Here is a 20,615-nt window from a genome sequence, read left to right as displayed (position 1 = left end):
TAGAACGGGCACTCGGTAGAGCGCATACCTTCGCCGCAGCTACTGTTCTGTACTTGGCATGGGAGTGTAGGGAACAGAACAACAAAAATACGATTTTGACCTTTTCGTGACCTTGACCTTGACCTTTGACCCGATTGCTCCCAAAATCTAATCAAATGTGTCCCGTATAATAACCAATCATCCCACCAAATTTCATGCAATTCGGTTGAATACTTTTTGAGTTATGCGAATAACATACACACACACACACAGACATACAAATAAATACACAGCGATCAAAACATAACCTTCCGCTTTTGCGAAGGTAATGATAACTAGCCGAAACCCGTGGAACATCCATGGAAGGGAGGATGTGGTGTATGGATAGAGTGTACCATTATGGATGGCATAGGGGATTTGCTTGTCCGAGTAAGAGTTAGGAAGAAAGATGAGAATGAAGAGTACGTATATGAACAACGATCGCCGACACCGGCACAAATGCATGTTCTGGATTGTCCACTCAGTGGACGGCTTGCTTTCGCCTTCGCCTGTCCAATCAGCGGACGGCTTGCTTCGCCTTCGCCCAGCAGACGCCAATACGATGGCGTCGTATCGGCAGTTAATCGGATGCTTTTGGGCCCCAGCGTCGGCTAATTCAGATTTTTGGAGTATGGCTGTACATGATAAACAAAGAGTGCGGTTCGTAGATCGTAAATCCATTCGTGCCGTGGGCATCGGGTCACTGGGTGCGGCGTAAAAGGGATAACAAAGTCGAGTCCTTACGCTATTATTATATAGACTAGCCGAAACCCGTGGAACATCCACGGAAGGGAGGATGTGGTGTATGGATAGAGTGTACCATTATGGATGGCATAGGGGATTTGCTTGTCCGAGTAAGAGTTAGGAAGAAAGATGAGAATGAAGAGTGCGTATATGAACAACGTATTTATTGCAATCTACTTCAATGACAACACTACGATATACTTTTGAAAAATGAATGGATTCGTAATAGGAATCGGCATAGCACCACTCTGGGATTGTCCACTCAGTGGACGGCTTGCTGTCGCCTTCGACTGTCCAATCAGCGGACGACTTGCTTCGCCTTCGCCCAGCAGACGCCAATACGATGGCGTCGTATCGGCAGTTAATCGGATGCTTTTGGGCCCCAACGTCGGCGAATTCAGATTTTTCGAGTATGCCTGTACGTGATTCAGCTTTTACTTGCGGCCGTAGAAGATTGACTACGATAATTCAGCTCAGCTTTTAATTGTGAAATGGGCCCAGCACGGCCGAAGTGGCCTCGACCAGCCTCGCCGCCTCACTGATAACCTTCCCGGGGCCCGTCCCGACATTTATGGTTCTTTTTGAATGAATTTACTACTACAATTCAGCTTTTACTCGCGGCCGTAGAAGATTGACTACTATAATTCAGCTCAGCTTTTAATTGTGAAATGGGCCCAGCACGGCCAAAGCGGCCTCGACCGGACTCACCACCTAGCCTATAACCTAGCCTATAACCTAGCCTATAACCTTCCCGGGGCCTGTCCCGAAATTTTGTTCTTTTTGAATGAATTTACTACGATAATTCAGCTTTTACTCGCGGCCGTAAAAGATTGACTACTATAATTCAGCTGAGCCTTTATTTGCGAAATGGGCCCGGCCCGGCCGAGGCAACCTCGACCGGCCTCGACACTAACCTTCCCGGGGCCTGTCCCAATATTTTTTGTATTAGAGGTTTCCTCCTATCTTTCACCATTCAGGAGATTAGCGCGCGCAGAAAAAAAAAAAAAAAACACTTTCTTTTATATATATATACAGTCACGTGAAAAGGTAAGTACACCCCATGTAAAGTTTTGACTTTTTCAACATATTTCAACATACAGCTATTTGATCTTCATTTCAACAATATTGATAGATAAAGGTGATATAATATAACAAATATCATGAAACATTTACATTTTGTAGTCCATTGTATAATTTAAATAAACATAAATGCAAATTTCGCATGTGGAAAAAGTAAGTACACCCTTGGCTCTAATAGGTGGTATTGCCCCCTTTGGCAGAAACAACCTCAAGTAGGCGTTTCTTATAACTGTCTACCAGTCTCTGACATCGACTGGGAGAAATTTTTGCCCACTCCTTCATGCAGAATTCTTTCAGCTGTGCAATGTTTGAGGGGTTTCTTGCATGCACACCTCATTTCAAACCCCCCCACAACATCTCGATGGGATTGAGATCCGGGCTTTGACTTGGCCATTCCAGAACCCTCCATTTCTTTCTTTTCAGCCATTCCTTGGTGGATTTACTGGTATGTTTAGGGTCATTGTCATGTTGCAAGGTCCACCTTCGGTTGAGCTTCAACTTTCCGTCAGATGGTCTCACATTATCCTCAAGCACCCTCTGGTACAATGAAGAATTCATCGTGGATTCTATGATGGTGGGCTGCCCCGGCCCTGATGCAGCAAAGCTGCCCCAAACCATAATATTTCCATCACCATGCTTTACAGTTGGTATCAGGTTCTTGTGGTCAAATGCTGTCTTTCGTTTTCGCCAAACATGTCTTCTGGTACTGTGGCCAAATAGCTCTACCTTTGACTCATCTGTCCAGAGCACATTGTTCCAGAAGTGTTTGTCTTTGCCGAGGTGTTCATTGGCAAACTTTAGTCTTGCCCTGATGTTCTTTCTGCACAGCAAAGGTTTCCTCCTGGCACACCTCCCATGTAGATCAAATTTGTGCAGCCTCTTTCTAATGGTAGACTCGTGCACTTTTACATCAACAGTGGCAAGAGCTACCTGTAGGTCCCGTGATGACATTCTGAGGTTCTTAGAGACTTCTTTCAGCATCTTGCGGTCTGCTCTCGGGCTGAACTTGCTGGGGCGGCCTGGCCTGAACAAGTTGGCAGTTGTTTGGAATCTTCCTCACTTGTAGATGATCTTCCGGACAGTCGAATTATTGATTTCAAATTGTTTGGAGATCTTTTTAAATCCCTTCCCAGACTCGTAGGCATCTATAACCTTCTTTCTAAAGGCCTCAGAGAGTAGTGAAGTAGTGACATGGGCATTGAGGAAGTTTAGGAGTGGAGGAATGGTAGATCAGAGTAGTGATGGCAATGTACAAAAGAGCGCGCACAGCTGTAACGATGAAGGACGGGAACAGTGGTGAGTTTGAGGTGAAGGTGGGAGTGCATCAGGGGTCGGTACTAAGTCCAATACTATTTGTAGCTGTGATGGAGGTGCTGGCTCAGAATGCAAAGGAGGGTTTACCGTGGGAGTTGTTGTTTGCAGATGATCTGGTGTTGATTGCAGAAAGTATGGATGGACTGAAGGAGAAGATGAACAAGTGGAAGGATTGTATCGAGACAAAAGGTCTGAAGGTGAATATCAGAAAAACGAAGGTAATGGCAAGTGGTAAAGCATGTGGTGAGGTGGAAAGAACTGGGAAATGGCCGTGTGCTGTGTGCAGGAAGGGTTTCGGAGTGAATTCCATTCAATGTACAATGTGCGCTGAGTGGGTTCATCAAAAATGTAGTGGTTTGAGAGGGTCATTAACCAGTATGGCAGCTACATTCAAGTGTAAGGTGTGCACAGAGGGAGCTGCAGATGGATGAAATGTTGAGTTGGATCTTGGAGACGGCGTGAAGCTGGAAGGTGTGAAAACATTTTGTTACCAAGGAGACATGCTGAATGGAGAAGGTGGATCAGACTCGGCAACGGTTGCTCGAGTGAGATGTGCATGGAAGAAGTTTCGGGAACTGAGTGGCGTGCTGACGAGGAGGGGTGTGTCGTTGAAGCTGAAGGGAAAGGTGTATGCTGCACGTGTGAGAAGTGTTATGATTTATGGGAGCGAGACATGGGTAATGAACGTAGAGCAGCAACGAAGGCTGGAAAGGGTGGAAATGCAAATGGTTCGGTGGATGTGTGGAGTATCGTTGAGAGAGAGGAAGACAAAGGATGAATTGCGAAAGATGATGGGAACAGAGCCTGTGATGGGTGCTGTGAAGAGAAACAGTTTGAGATGGTTTGGTCATGTGTTGAGGAAGGATGAAAGTGACTGGTTGAGAAGAGTGATGGAAATGAATGCAGAAGGAAGTAGAGGACAGGGAAGAACGAGAAAGACTTGGCTAAAGATGGTCGAAGAAGAAATGTGGCGGGCAAGGGGGTTAACAATGGGAGTTGCAGAAAATAGGGCAAAATGGAGAAGATTGTCATGGGGACGCAAGGCTAACCCCCGCTCTTGCAGGGAAAATGGCCTTAAAATGCCTGTTGTTGTTGTTGTTGTTGTTGTAAAGGCCTCAGAGAGCTCTTTTGATCTAGGCATGGTGACGTCACACACATCAACAACAAAGAGCAAATCAAACTAAATGTCTGAGGTTTAAATAAGACAGGTTCCTCCAAGATCCTCTCTAACGATGTTCTCATCATTTGCACCTGAGCTGGTGCACCTGATTCGAATTTTAGGTATTTGAAGTAGTGATAAATGTAGGGGTGTACCTACTTTTTCCACATGCGAAATTTGCATTTATGTTTATTTAAATTATACAATGGACTACAAGTAGGTGATAAATGTTGCTTCTGGGACACCTCCGTTTAACATGGGAAATCCCTATCTAATGTCATTTACCCCCCTGTTTTTAAAAAAATCATAAACACCTCTCTTTCTCCCTCTATGAACCTATAATCCTTCTCACCTTATGAACCTATGATCCTTCTCGCCTTATGAACCTATGATTTTCTTCCTTTATGAACCTATAATCCTTCTAGCCTTATGAACCTATGATCATTCTCACTTCCATGTAATTTTTACCCTATTCCCCCCACTAGCCCCTTAATGTAGTTCCTTAGACCACTCTACTAATGAGCCTATAAATATATTATCTCTTTCTAACTTTTTTAAGAGTTCCATTCTCCTATAGAACTCATCCCCATCAAGTATATTTATAAAGTATACAGGTTCCTTAACCTTTTGTTGTGAAAGTATAAAGTGGTATGTTTCACGGAGGGTTCTTGTTTGACCTCCACCTCTCCCACATACCATTTTAAAATTATAATATTTATTATCCGATTGATAACCATTAATGTTCTCACTCCACTCTAATATATTTTTCTTCCCGCCCTCCATTACCCCACTTAACAAATGAATACGTTTATCCGTCTTGAGAACCTTCTGACCAGTGATTCGCTCAACCTCTTGAATCTGATATTTTTCACATTCGTTATGTTTTCCATTTATATACCAAGGTTGATTACACCTCCACTCTTTAGTCTGGTTGATACTTGGTTCTATCATTTATATAATAGTAAAAAAGGTGGCGGTAGCCCGTTAAAATCCCTAACCCCCCTTTTTAACTTATCACTTATATATATACATCTTATCACTTATATATCTTATCACATATATCTTATCACTTATATCTTATCACTTATATCTTATCACTTATATATCTTATCACTTATATATCTTATCATTTATATACTTATATAACCATAAGGGAGACTATCAATTCCATTTTCTAAAATAAACCTCTCATCATCAAAAGCCCCCAATGCTTTCTTATGTGTGGGCGGGGTCTGTGTGGGTGTGGGCTGTGTGGGTGTGGTCTGTGTGGGTGGGGTCTGTGTGGGTGGGGTTTGTGGGTGGGGTCTGTGTGGGTGTGGCTTATGATTTTTATTTATTTATTTAATTTTTTTATTACTACTAATTAAATTAGCTAATCTGGGTGGATGAAAGTATGGATGGTTGTTGTTTAATGAATTATCAGTTTTGTTTTTTGTAATTCTTGTGAGTAAAATGAACCCAAGATTTCTTCCCAATTCATATCATATAATTTGTAAGTCCAAGGCATAGTATCCATTACATCAACGATTTTGAATAATTCATTAGTCCATCTCTTTGTATAACCTTTCTCAAAATGACTTTTCCATCTGTATATTCTTACAATATCACCAACTTTGAACTTGGGCTTTCTCAAATTAATCTCCTTTTCATATTCTAATTTTGTAAATGTTTCTGATGGTTTTGATTTTGTTGATGAATGAACTGTATTATTGTAATTATCTACAATATCCTGAATAAAATACACCCATTTTTGGGAACTGAGTTGTGTGAATTTTTTATATAATTTCTCTTTTAAAGTACGATTAAAACGCTCAATAACAACTGCTTTTCCTTCATTAAAGGTGCTGTATAATTTAATACCCTCCCCCTTAAGAAATTTCATAAATATTTTGTTATAGAACTCTGTTCCCTCATCGGTCCACAGTTTCTTTGGTTTTCTTTTACTTTTATTAAATATCTGTTGGAAGGCTAACTTCAGAGTATAACCTCTCTTGTTTTTCAAAGGAACAACCCAAGCAAATCTACTCCTCAAATCAATAACGGTTAAAGCATACTTGTATCCCTTATCATTTTTTAGTTCGATTAAATCAGCGGACCATATGTGGTCGGTGTATTTAGAATAAACTTTCCTTCTTTAAAACTTTGTGATTATAGGTTTATGTAATTCATCAGCCAAAAGCTCCTCAGTCTTGATGACATCATGAGAGCCTAATAGTTTTTTGAGGGTGAATAACCAAGGCCAAGTTTCAATTTAGCATTTATCAAATTTCTCACAATAAACCTATCAACTTTCTCTCTCAACGTTGGATTTTGTATCAAAGACAAATTATACAACATTTCTCTGTCGGCTTTATGTTTTTCAGTCAATGTAGTGGTTTTCCCATAAGCAATATCATGCTTCATACACACTTCATCAACCCTATTTGTAGGTTTAGACCAAGGTTTAGGATTGTCAGCCTCATCTAATCTTTTATCCAAGTTTGTTCCTGGGCCACAGAAAGAATACCCTGGAAGGTGTAATTCCCCTGGAATTCCAGTTGTTGTAAATTTGCTACCTGACAAAAACTTTTGTATGTCTCCTCCACTTTTAGGAGAGATGAATTGACACTTTTTAGAGCCACACACTTGACATATTCCTTTTTGATAAACTCTATTATTTTTAGCTTTAACATAAGAGATATTTTTAGATTTAGTTTTCTTTTTACATTTGAGACAATAACTCATATTTATTTATGAGAAAAAGTTCTACATAGTGCCAAAACCTTTTTGGTTTTCAACATATACATTTCTATCTTGATTTTTAAAACATAAAGAATCCTTAGAAATGGCTTCACTCTCTCCTCCATTTATTTACAAATAAAACTAACTAAAGTCAATAACACCAACATCATCAACTATATGTTGTATATCTACGCTCTGAATTCATTATAGCAAATTTAAAAACCAATAAGTTCGGAAGAGTCATTAATTCTTTATTTTCCTCTTCAGTGCGTTGAGATTTATTTATTTGTCGTAACACCTTCAATCTTTCATTAATCTCAGGAATGGTCATATTTTTATATTTTTCCCCCCTCTCTCTTTCCTCCCTCTCCTCCTCCTCCTTTTTCTCCCTTTCCTCCCTCTCCTCCTTCTCCTTTTTCTCCCTTTCATCCTTCTCCTCCTTCTCCTTTTCCTCCCTCTCCTCCTTCTCCCTTTCCCCCTTCTCCTCCTTCTCTCTTTCCTCCTTCTCTTCTTCAACTCCTTCCTCCTTCTCTTCTTCAACTCCTTCCTCATCCCTTGCTACCCTTGAGTTTGAACCCCAAAGAATATTATACATATACTCATCTGGATTTTGAGATATTCTTGTATCTATAATTATTTTTCTCATAATAGGATACCAATAAGATTTGTTGACGATTTCTAAAAGAGTTTTATATTTCATAACTTTGAGAAGTTCATTTTTATTTAATATTTTAAACAAGTCTCTATTTGTGGGTTTAACAATATCAGTATAAGGCCAGTTTTTAATGACAAAATTCCCATGTATATGCTCCAAATCATAAGGTATGTAATACCGAGCACCCTTTTCTTGTAGGTATCCTTGAATACAAAAATTATAATTCTCTTGTAGTCTTCTTCCTGCCATTTATGTATCAGAAATATATGTGAGATTAATATTATGACAGGTAATACCACCCCATCTTCCCACTACCAAATCGGTTTGTATTCCTCGGCTTTCTATCCTTATCTCATTACCTTCCTTCTTTGTCATGCAAACCATCGCTATACTATCATATATTTTTCTTTTCTTAAAATCACGTATTTGTTGTTTGCTAATTGTACTTCCACATAAATCCTTATCTTCACCAAGTGGATAATATTCTTCTTTACGAGACTGATTTAAATCATGTAGGTCTTCTATGTTTATTGAAAAAGACCAATTATACCCTAAATCAGGCATATCATACCCCCATTTATTAATTCGCATATTAACTAAATGTCCTTCTTTATAAAATTCAATTGTAAGCAGGTAGTTAAATTCAATGAGGAAAGGTGTATGGTCAGTATAACCAGGTGTTGTGGTTGTAAATTTTACTTGTTTAACAAAACGTGCTGTTTTCTTTAAAAATATATATTGTGATAAATCACTTAATCTAATTAAGTCATTCGCATCTGTAGGGTTTGGATAATTGATTAATTTATAAGTATTCTTCATATTAATATTTTTACTTACACTATATTTTTGTCGTTCAGCCTGTGCCTTTGTATAATAATTTGATAAATCAATATCCTGAGAGGATTTTCCAAAGATAGAACCATCTTTTCCAACATAAGTCATTTATATTAGATTAAAAATGATATCATAAAAATTTTCATTATTGTTGAGTTTAAATAATACATATAAACATAATTGACCACAACATTTAGAATTAATTTCTTGAACTTGAAATGTTTGATAAACACCATTCTGTAAGAATTGTATTACTTCAACAGGTGGTGGCATACCATAACTATCAAAATAATATTTATCCTGACTATTATGAATACAAACCCAATGAGAACCATTCTGTGTGTCTAAATTCATAATAATATTCATTGTATTCTTGGACAACTTTTTTAATTCATCTCTCATACAAATAACCACATTATCAATTTTTAGTGTTTTACAATACTTAGCTAGTTCTATATTTGACGTTGTATTCTTTCCAAATTGTTTAAACCATTTATCCATTTATTTATGAGAAAGATACAATCCATTACCCCGTTTAGTTAGTTTAACACCCGCTTGAGCGATAGAGGAAAGCATATCTCCAACTAACAATCTAGCTTTATCAGGTAGACTTTCAAGTTTTTGAGCAAAATCTACAATTACACCACTTCCACTAATTTGTTTCTCCAACTCCTTGTTATGTCTTTCCAATTCTTTTTGAGCTTTTAGTTGTGCCTTCCTTTCGTTAGCAGTTTTTATCGCTGCTGAAATACCACCAGTCAATGCTCCCGCCGCACTTAAACCAGCAAATAAAGGAATTAGAAATGGGAGAAATCCTCCTCTTGACTCGTCTATTGAATATTTCTTTAACATAGGTTTTGTCATTTTAATTTTAAGTGATCCAGCATCATTTAGTGTTTTCACCTGCTCTCTTGTGAGTAAAACATCAATTCTTACTGCTCCTTTTCTTTGAAATGTATTAACATTAATAATACAAGGCTTTTGATTTTGAATACAAGATGTTAATTTATCAAGATTGATTTGATTAACATATACCCCTACCATTTATTTATGAGAAAAAACCTATGTGATATTAATCATAACACCATTATCTGTATTAATCTGTAATTCTGTTTCCTCCAAAAGCAAACAATAAGCATCAACTTCTTCATTCTCTCCTCTTTCAATGTATAGAGAAGTATCCACTCTATTAGACTTTATAGTTTCCTTTTGAGAACTCAGGTCAATTGTGTAGATTGTATAAAGTTTTTGAAACGCAACCATATCCAAAATAGGTTCATTATTACCGTTGCTTTCACACACCTTTTGGTAAGACTTGTAGGCTTCCGCATAATCATTTTTTTCCCAATCAATTTCCAATCTATCTCGCGGATAAAATGTTCCATCAAGAGAAACCCGAAGTTGTTTCACCTTAGCATTATCACTCAGCGCATTATTCTTATTAGTACCCTCCTCTCCATCTGGTTTTTTAAAAATGAGCCAGAGGTATCGTGGCTTTCCTTCAAGAACACCCAAATTCCAAGTGTAGGTAGTGTGTTCCAGTTTAACGTGTTGACATCTTCTTTTAAGGTATGATACATTTAGCGGTTTCTTTGAGTTAAGTCTTCTATTTAACATCTCTTCCGTTTTAAGATTAGGAGTATATTCACTGATATACCAACACAAATCATTAATAACAAATTTATTATTTTCTCCAAAAGCATTTTCATCCCCAAAAAGCAACCTATTTACATTATCATTCCTTTGTAGTTGAAATCTAATTTTAAGGCCATACAAAACTTTATCATAATCACAAAATCCAAATATACCTTTCAGAGGTACTGCTACCGTAAAACTATTCTCTGCTTTTGTATCATCATTATACATTGACTTCCTTTGACTATAACCAGGGTCAGCATTTGTTCCCGTTGACATATCAGGAATAAAACCTTCAACAGCTCCCTTACCCATTCTATCACTAAACGAATATAGTGTAAATTTCATCATTTCAGATATAGCAGAGACATAATCAACCGCTTCAACCTCTTGTGTTCCAATATACAGGCGGACACTATCAAACATTTTCCAGAAGAAATCATTTACGAGTGTAGCATTAGTATTATTCGCAGCCTTAGTGAATTTAAATTTACACAGCAAGAAACTATCAGCTATATTCAAGTAAGTTTGTTGATTATTTATTTCAAAACTTTTTGTTCCGTTTGAATTCCAGTCTGTTCCTGTTATAGCATTTACCTTAAAATAGTCTTCCTTTTTAGTAGAGTTTGAAATGATAATCGTATCATCCAAATCATAGATACTATCAATCGCTTCCATACTTGTATTTATATAGCATTAAAATCGTTGAAACCCTGACCCAAGTATTTTAATGATTTTTTGTCGTTCTTGTGAAGATAGTTGAGTTTTACCTTTTTTAATTTCTTTGATTGCTTGTAATTTATGAGACTCCTTTTGAGCATCTTTTATACTCTTTATAGCACCCGCAACTGAGCCCACGGCTGAAGCAGTTGAACCAATTAGGTCTTTATGTTTAAGGATGGTTGAACCAATACCCATTAGAGTATCAATTATCCCATCTCCTTTATTTCTAAATTGATGTCCCACACCCCGTTGTCTCTTTGGTTTATAGTATCCTCTCCCAAGAAACATACCTTCACCCTTATAGTATGGTGAAAGGAACATCCCATCCCCTGTAATTATTTTATATTTTCCCAACTCGTGTTTTCTCACAATAACCATTATTTATTTATTGAAAAACTTCACGTAGGTGAATTCTGATGGATATAATTTCATCATTAAAGGATATCATACGATTATCTTGGTCGGTTATCCTAAAATTTACTCTGTATATGGTTTTTCCTGACACAGGTAAATAGACAAGATTTTTTGGTTCCATATTAAATTTATAACCAATCGGGGTTGAGTATGCGCTGAATGAAAATATTGTATTTGTTCTTATTCCATCGTTATAAGCACCATCAATCAAATCACAATGAATTAATACTGAATTTATACCGGAGGATATTTGAATGACATTATCACTGTAAAACGTCCCGTTAGTTTCAATCTTTTTAGAAGAGAACCCCAATAGCTCTCTGAACGAATTTTCAATCGTGAAATCAACTTTATAATTATTTTTAAGTTTAATAGTTGATTTTGAAGTGTGTTTTTGAATATCTATTACAATATTTTTTGGTTCATCACCTTTTTCTTTCATAAGGCGAGAGACTTCTGAAGATATTTGAGAAATCTCGTAAGCACCGGGTGAAACGGTTATAGTTTTATATCCACTTCCTGGATTATAACTAAACTTGTTGTTTTTCTCTGTGATATTAAAAAGGGTATTGTAAGTCTCCATTGACAACAAAGAAGCCTCATATTCTTTTTTGGGGTCAAGTTGTAGTGGGTAAGGGAATGAAGCTGTGTAATCACTCGTTGTGAAATTAAAACTAAGAATTGTGCTTCTCATCTTATTTAATATCTAATAAAATATCTTTGTATTGACATTTATTAATTATTTTCATATTCATCAACTGATCTAAAATGGCGGATGCTTCATTAAAACAATTGTTGTTTCCAGCCTTCTTACTACCTAACAACAATAATAACCTATTAACTAATTGTGATGGGTCATTTGGAAGAAAACTAACACCCGAACCAAGCTTACTTAAAGCATCAATAATATGTTTCTCCTTCTCATTCTTCTTACTTTTACCAGCAACAGAAACTCCATAATCAAGTGCGTTTAGCAACTCAATATACTCTCTATCTTCCTCTCTTTCCATATCAAGCGGTTCATCAAAATAAGGTGAATTAGAATGTCCATCTTTTGTTAGAAGAAACATTAATCTTGGGGTTAATTCAACATTTGGTTGGTCAGAACTTAAGAACACCAATTTATCATTAAATATCAATAACTTTTCTTTCACAAGATGGAACTGTGCTGGTTCTTCTGTTGGAATGAGACCTGCTCTGGTTTTTGAACCCTTCAAATATTCATTGTTTTGAAGAGCTTCTACAATATAATTGGAAAGTTTATTTACCTTCTCAAGATGCCGAAATAATCCTTCATCATCATATTCTAATTCTCCAAGTTCTTGCTCTGTCATTTGACTAAAATCTTTGAGCATTTGAAATTTTTTTGGAGTAAATTCTACCGTGGGAACTGTAGGTGAAATCGTTTGTTGAGTTTTTAAAAGTGGTTTAAAAAATTTCTCTTGTTTTCTTTCAAAGGCTTCTTCACCAGTTAGTTTCTGTCTCCTTTTCTTCTTTATGTCTTCCTGTTGCTTTACAACTTTTGAAACCAACTCTTGATGTTCTTTAAACTTTCTTACTCTTTCTTCGGTATTCATTTTCTGTATTTATTTATTGAAAAATATCATTTAGTATCTCATCTTGTTTCACAACAATATATTTATATTTTCCGATCGTGTGTTTCATATTATTTTCAAATTCCTTCTTACTACGTAATGTAGAACAATTATCTCTCCAAAAATTATTTGTATCTATTGAATTTAACTTAAATAAAATAAAAGTATTAGCATTGTTTCTTATTGAGCGCCGAGGGAGTTGAAAATATGACTGACTAAGATAAATACAATTACAAGAAGAATGTCTCCCTCTTGTATAGTAGCTATCCATTACTGTTTGGTTTCTCTCATTAACACAATCATCAAAGATAACGAGGTTCTTTTTTGATGTATCTAAATCTTGAGGTGAAGGTATATCATCCGTATTATCACTGAGAATACAAGTTATGGGTTTTAGTTTTGATTTTGATTTCTGTGTATCACAAAATAATTGTATTATATCATCAATATTATAATCATTTAGTTTGTTTTGAAGTTTAAATAAACCGATAATGTCTTCCTTTTTAAGACCCGCATTAAAACCCTGTGAGAGTAGTTGATACTCAGGTTGAAAACTTGACTTTGTAAAAATTATTAAATTATCATAATCTAAAAAATTAGGACTAAGGAGCATCTTTAAAAGTAAACAGGTTTTTCCACATCCGCTTGAACCGACTATTAGACATCTCAATGAATTTGGAAGATTTTTATGGTTATTAAATTTTATCTTATTTTCCCAAACGGGTAAAAAATCATTCATTTATATATTTGGAAAACAAGTCATCCAACTTTTTTTGAGTTTTTTGAGAAACTCTATATTTTATCCTGAGTTCAGGTTTAATTTCAAAATAATCCATTATTTTGTTTATATAGTATCTTGTATTAACATTTCCATTAAAATTATTTTGAATAATAAATATCATTAAACCCTTATACATTTCCTCAATACAAATAGTCTCTTCCCTTGTAAGAAATGGTGTATTATCACCATAATACTTAACATTCATCTCTCTTATTAATCTTGTAAAGTAATTCATTTTTGGTTCTAATTTAAAAGAGTTATATATTTTTCTATATTTTTTGTTATCATTAATTAGAAGATAATCACAGAAAATACATTGTTTATATGCTTCTGATTCTGTATTAAGCCCCACTCTACCACAAGCCAGACAATTCTCTAATTTATCATATGGAGAGTCTGGAAATTCTAAATATCCTTCAGAATTTATCATATTTATAAAGTAAAATTATACTTAAAACAAAGTGCCTTTTTTAGAGGCTTTTTTAAAGATGAAACTGTGCTTAAAGTAAAACACCTTTGAGCTTTTCAACTCGTTTTATGTATATAACTTTACTTAAACTAAACGCAAATTTATTAGCTAATAAATACAATGTTTCAAAACACAAAAGACAAATTTCAATCAATCTCTACTTCGGTGGAAGATATAGAAAAATATGTCAAAGATGTTAAATTGAACAAAGATAAATATGGAAATTTTTGGATTAAACCCATAATGGAGAATAACATGTGTCCTTTTATTAAATTTACGGGACAAGCTATGTTAATTAATAACTCTATTAAAGTAAATTTGACAAAAGTTTCTCCACTACTACTAACAATTTACTCAAAGCTTGAAAAGGTCATTGATAAAGAAGCTTTGAAAATGAATGATAAGACCATCAACGATTCTAGAGGAAACATTTGTATATTCTTTAATAGACCCAAAGATGTGGGTGAAATTAATAATATGAATATTAGTGGTGAACTATCATTCCGTACTCTGATTATTAGAGATTATTTGAAAATAACATTTAATGTAAAAAATATTGTGGTTATTAGTTCTAATGAAAGAAAATATATAGATATTGATGGAAGTTTAATGGTATGTAAATGAGTGATATTAACAGTCAATACTCTGAGAGTTATTATACTGAGAGTCTAGGATCTGAAGATAGTTATGATACTAATAGTTTGTGTTCAAATGATAGTTATGAGAGTAGCTTTATTGATGACTCAGATAGTGAAATTGAAATTGATGAACTAGAGTATCTAAACTTTCTGGCTAATACATAGACGCTTTACTTTAAGTAAAGTTATATACATAAAACGTGTTGAAAAGCTCAAAGGTGTTTTACTTTAAGTAAAGTTATATACATAAAACGAGTTGAAAAGCTCAAAGGTGTTTTACTTTAAGTAAAGTTATATACATAAAACGAGTTGAAAAGCTCAAAGGTGTTTTACTTTAAGTAAAGTTATATACATAAAACGAGTTGAAAAGCTCAAAGGTGTTTTACTTTAAGTAAAGTTATATACATAAAACGAGTTGAAAAGCTCAAAGGTGTTTTACTTTAAGTAAAGTTATATACATAAAACGAGTTGAAAAGCTCAAAGGTGTTTTACTTTAAGTAAAGTTATATACATAAAACGAGTTGAAAAGCTCAAAGGTGTTTTACTTTAAGTAAAGTTATATACATAAAACGAGTTGAAAAGCTCAAAGGTGTTTTACTTTAAGCACAGTTTCATCTTTTAAAAAGCCTCTAAAAAGGCACTTTGTTTTAAGTATAATTTTACTATATAAATAAATATGATCAAAGCAACGTATTGCGATGTTTGTGAACAAGAATATAAACAATACAAAAGACACCTTAAAACTAACAAACACACATTTAATCTACTTCACCTACTATCTCCTATTCAGAAGGAAACAAAACACTGTTCTGCATGTAATAAAAATATCCTCAAGAAAGGCTTCGAAATACATCTTAAAACAATTCTACATTTATCAAATTTTATCACAACTAAAAACTCTGATGGCGCATTCAAAGAACATATTAAAATAAGAGTCTTTAACTTCAAACCTCCTGAACCAGAGTCTATAGTTGATGCTGTAGAAATAGTTAAACCTGCTGTTCAAACGTTGATTGAAAAAACACTAAAAGAAATGAAACCACTTAAATTTTATATGGGAGTAAAATTAGAAATGACAAAGGACGAAGGAGTTATAGATACACCATACATGAGAACTGAGCCACACTTTATATCTTCATATCAAGATTTTAAAACATCAGGAGTCTATGATGAACTTATTAAACAAGAGCAAGATGTGGATAATTCAATCGTAGGAAGTGGATTCAATATAGGAAAAATTATTTACATAGACATTCATATTCTTAAATCAGATCCTCTAAAAGCTTCTTCCTACATTGATTTACCCAGTGTTATCAAAAATAGAAAAGCAGTTATCAATATCAAAAATAAAGACAATAAATGTTTTCTCTGGTCTATTCTAGCACACTTACATCCTCCACATTTTCATGATGAAAGAGTATCTCATTATAAAAAATATGAGAATACATTAAATACGAAAGATCTAAAGTTTCCGATGGCTTTAAATGATATTCCTAAATTTGAAAAGATAAATAATTTATCAGTTAATGTTTATGGTCTAACAGAAACAAACAGCATTCAGGTTTTAAAGCTTTCTGACAATTGTAAACAAACTCATATTAATCTTCTATATTTTAATTCAGAGGAAAATTCACATTATACATACATTAAAGATATTGCTAAATTAATAAAACCACAAGTATGTAAAAGAACAAATAAAATATATATTTGTTTGCGTTGTCTTAACTTCTTCCATACACAAGAAAGATTAGATAAACATTCAAATTATTGTGGTGAACATAAATCAACGGTAATCAATATGCCTAAAGAAGGCTCAAATATCACATTCAAAGATGAAAAGAAAAAGATCAAACATCCATTTGTTATATATGCTGATTTTGAAAGTATTCTAGAAAAAATAGATACTGCTTCTCCAGATCCAAAAGATTCATACACAAATAAATATCAAAAACATACTCCTTGCGGTTTTTGTTATTATATCAAATCATCCGTTGGTGATAAATATAACAAGTTAGAGGAGTATAGAGGCTCAAATACCCCAGATGAGTTTGTGAAACGACTAGAAAAAGACTGTGTCCGATTAACCAAGATAATGAGAGAAACTAATAAACCAATGTCCTTGACGAGTGAACAGAAAAGGGAATTTAGAAAAAACAATGTTTGTCATATTTGTGAGGAAAAAATTGGTGAAGGTCTAAAGGTTAGAGATCATTGTCATCTCACTGGTAAATATAGAGGTCCAGCTCATCAAAGTTGTAATATTAATTTATCAACTCCCCTCTTTCATTCCTGTCTTTCTTCATAACAATGCTCATTATGATACGCATCTATTTATTAATGAACTTTCAAAGACATCTGGACACATTTCAGCAATTCCTAACACAGATCAGAAATACATTTCATTCACAAAAACAATTCACACATCTCCTATTACTCATATCAGATTTCTTGATACATTTAAATTCATGGCAAGTCCATTGGCTAACTTGGTTCAAAATCTAAAAGAGTTTCCATGTCTTTCAGAGTATTTTTCAGATAAAGATTTTCTAACACAAAAGGGAATTTACCCCTATGACTATATGGACTCATTTGAGAGATTCAATGAAACACAACTTCCTTTAAAAGAAAATTTCGATAACAAATTAAACAACAGTCATATATCTGATAAAGATTATGTACACGCACAAAATGTTTGGGAAAAATATAACATCAAGAATCTTGGTGAGTATCACGATTTGTATCTCAAAACTGATGTGCTTTTATTGGCCGATGTATTTGAAGCCTTTAGATCTGTTTGTCGCACTGGATATGGATTGGATCCTGCTCACTACTACACAGCACCTGGATTGGCTTGGAGCGCGATGTTGAAAATGACAAAACAAGATTTGGTTTTGATAACCGATGTCGATATGCTTTTGATGATTGAAAAGGCAAAAAGAGGTGGAATTTCACAAGTATGCTCGAGCAGATACGCAAAAGCAAATAACAAATATCTTCCAAATTATGATTCAACGAAAGAGAGTTCTTACTTGATGTACTATGACGCAAACAACTTGTATGGCTGGGCAATGTCTCAAGCTCTTCCTTATGGGAAACTAAGATGGGTAAAGGAAAAAGACTACACAAAGGTTTTACAAGATGTATGTATCTCTACACAAAAACAATTGGATGATTCAAAGGTTGGTTATTATTTTGAGGTCGATTTAAAATATCCTGAAGAACTTCATATCAAACATAAAGATCTTCCATTTGCTTGTGAGAAAGAAAGTCCAAAGAAAGAATGGTTGAGTGATTATCAACGATCGTTTGATATAGGTGAATCAACAGAAAAATTACTTACTACATTATATAACAAGAAAAATTATGTACTACACCAAAGAAATTTGCGACAATATTTATCAAAAGGTCTAAGAGTAGAGAAGATCCACAGGGTTCTAAAGTTCAATCAAAGTCATTGGTTAAAGGGGTACATTGATTTTAATACACAAAGAAGAACAGAGTCAAAAACAGATTTTGAGAAAGACTTTTATAAATTGATGAATAATGCGGTCTTTGGTAAGACCATGGAGAATGTGAGGAAAAGACAAAATATCAGACTAGCAACATCTTGGGAACAAGCATCAAAATTAATTAATAGACCGAGTTTTACTAGAGCTGAGGTCTTTACTGAGAACTTTTGTGCGATCCATTTGGTTAAAGAGAGTATTGAAATGGACAAACCTATTTACATTGGAACATCAATTCTTGACTTGTCAAAGTCATTAATGTATGATTACTTTTATATTAATCTAAAATCAAAGTATAAGGATAATGTGTCATTGTTGTATATGAATACTGATAGTTTTATTTTGAAAATTAATACTGATGATGTTTATTCAGACATGAAAAAGGACATTAATATCTATGATACAAGTAATTACAGTCCAGAGAGTGAGTTGTTCTCTTCTAAAAATAAAAAGGTGATTGGAAAGTTCAAGGATGAATTGGGGGGAAATGTTATGAGTGAATTTGTGGGATTGAGGTCGAAGGCTTATGCTTATAAATACATTGTGAATAACGTTGAAAAGACTGATAAGAAGTTAAAAGGTGTAAAGAAAAATGTCATTAAAGAAACAATAAACTTTAAGGATTATTATAACTGTTTAACAACAAAGAAAGAAGAGTTTAGAAAGATTAATGGAATAAGAAGTTATAAACATCAATTATATTCAGAAGAGGTGAATAAGAAAGCATTGGGGGCTTTTGATGATAAGAGGTTTATTTTAGAAAATGGAATTGATAGTCTCCCTTATGGTTATATAAGTATATAAGTGATAAGATATATAAGTGATAAGATATATAAGTGATAAGATATAAGTGATAAGATATATAAGTGATAAGATATATAAGTGATAAGATATATATAAGTGATAAGATGTATATATATAAGTGATAAGTTAAAAAGGGGGGGTTAGGGATTTTAACGGGCTACCGCCACCTTTTTTACTATTATATAAATGATAGAACCAAGTATCAACCAGACTAAAGAGTGGAGGTGTAATCAACCTTGGTATATAAATGGAAAACATAACGAATGTGAAAAATATCAGATTCAAGAGGTTGAGCGAATCACTGGTCAGAAGGTTCTCAAGACGGATAAACGTATTCATTTGTTAAGTGGGGTAATGGAGGGCGGGAAGAAAAATATATTAGAGTGGAGTGAGAACATTAATGGTTATCAATCGGATAATAAATATTATAATTTTAAAATGGTATGTGGGAGAGGTGGAGGTCAAACAAGAACCCTCCGTGAAACATACCACTTTATACTTTCACAACAAAAGGTTAAGGAACCTGTATACTTTATAAATATACTTGATGGGGATGAGTTCTATAGGAGAATGGAACTCTTAAAAAAGTTAGAAAGAGATAATATATTTATAGGCTCATTAGTAGAGTGGTCTAAGGAACTACATTAAGGGGGTAGTGGGGGGAATAGGGTAAAAATTACATGGAAGTGAGAATGATCATAGGTTCATAAGGCTAGAAGGATTATAGGTTCATAAAGGAAGAAAATCATAGGTTCATAAGGCGAGAAGGATCATAGGTTCATAAGGTGAGAAGGATTATAGGTTCATAGAGGGAGAAAGAGAGGTGTTTATGATTTTTTTAAAAACAGGGGGGTAAATGACATTAGATAGGGATTTCCCATGTTAAACGGAGGTGTCCCAGAAGCAACATTTATCACCTACTACTACAAAATGTAAATGTTTCATGATATTTGTTATATTACATCACCTTTATCTATAAATATTGTTGAAATTAAGATCAAATAGCTGTATGTTGAAATATGTTGAAAAAGTCAAAACTTTACATGGGGTGTACTTACTTTTTCACGTGACTGTATATATATATATATATGAAGATAGAAGAAGATGACTACTGTTGTTGTTTAACAATCATTTGAGGCTCATGGAGGAACTTACAAGTTCAGTGAGGTTATTGTACTCGTACAACATAAATCACAAGGACATGATGAGACAATGGACAAATCAACACAATCGATTGGGTTTTAACCCTCATATTCCAGCAACTCCGAACGGGCCAATCTTTCAAAAACTTTTTTGAAAGGAAGTTAATTAGTCTTCCGTACCAACGTTGGCGGCAGCTCTCGTCTTGTTTCGGACATAAGCATGGCTGGCTGGGTTGTCTCCAACTAAAACTACGCTCAAGTGAGGACGCCTGTTTCCCGCGGAAACCCACTTCTCCACATCATGTCGCACTTCCCGGCGTACATCCTGGGCAAGCTTCACACCTGATATCACCACCGCTTGTTGTCTGCACAACACACACAAT

The 20,615-nt window shown here is 34.6% G+C and overlaps 1 protein-coding gene across 1 annotated transcript in view; it reads right to left on the bottom strand.

Annotated features, from left to right (window-relative positions):
- The window catches only part of LOC137432976 (bifunctional methylenetetrahydrofolate dehydrogenase/cyclohydrolase, mitochondrial), a 59,027-nt gene that overhangs the window by 17,713 nt on the left and 20,699 nt on the right, over positions 1–20,615 (bottom strand). The window contains exon 2 of the mRNA XM_068125335.2: positions 20,413–20,597. Coding sequence (XP_067981436.1) covers positions 20,413–20,597 — 185 coding nt within the window. The remainder of the gene's footprint in view (positions 1–20,412; positions 20,598–20,615) is intronic.

This window comes from Myxine glutinosa, chromosome 8 (assembly GCF_964187855.1).
Source record: "Myxine glutinosa chromosome 8, kmMyxGlut1.1, whole genome shotgun sequence".
Lineage (NCBI taxonomy): Eukaryota > Metazoa > Chordata > Myxini > Myxiniformes > Myxinidae > Myxine > Myxine glutinosa.
The sequence above is the reverse complement of the archived record's forward strand: the minus strand, read 5'-3'. Positions and strand labels throughout refer to the sequence as shown.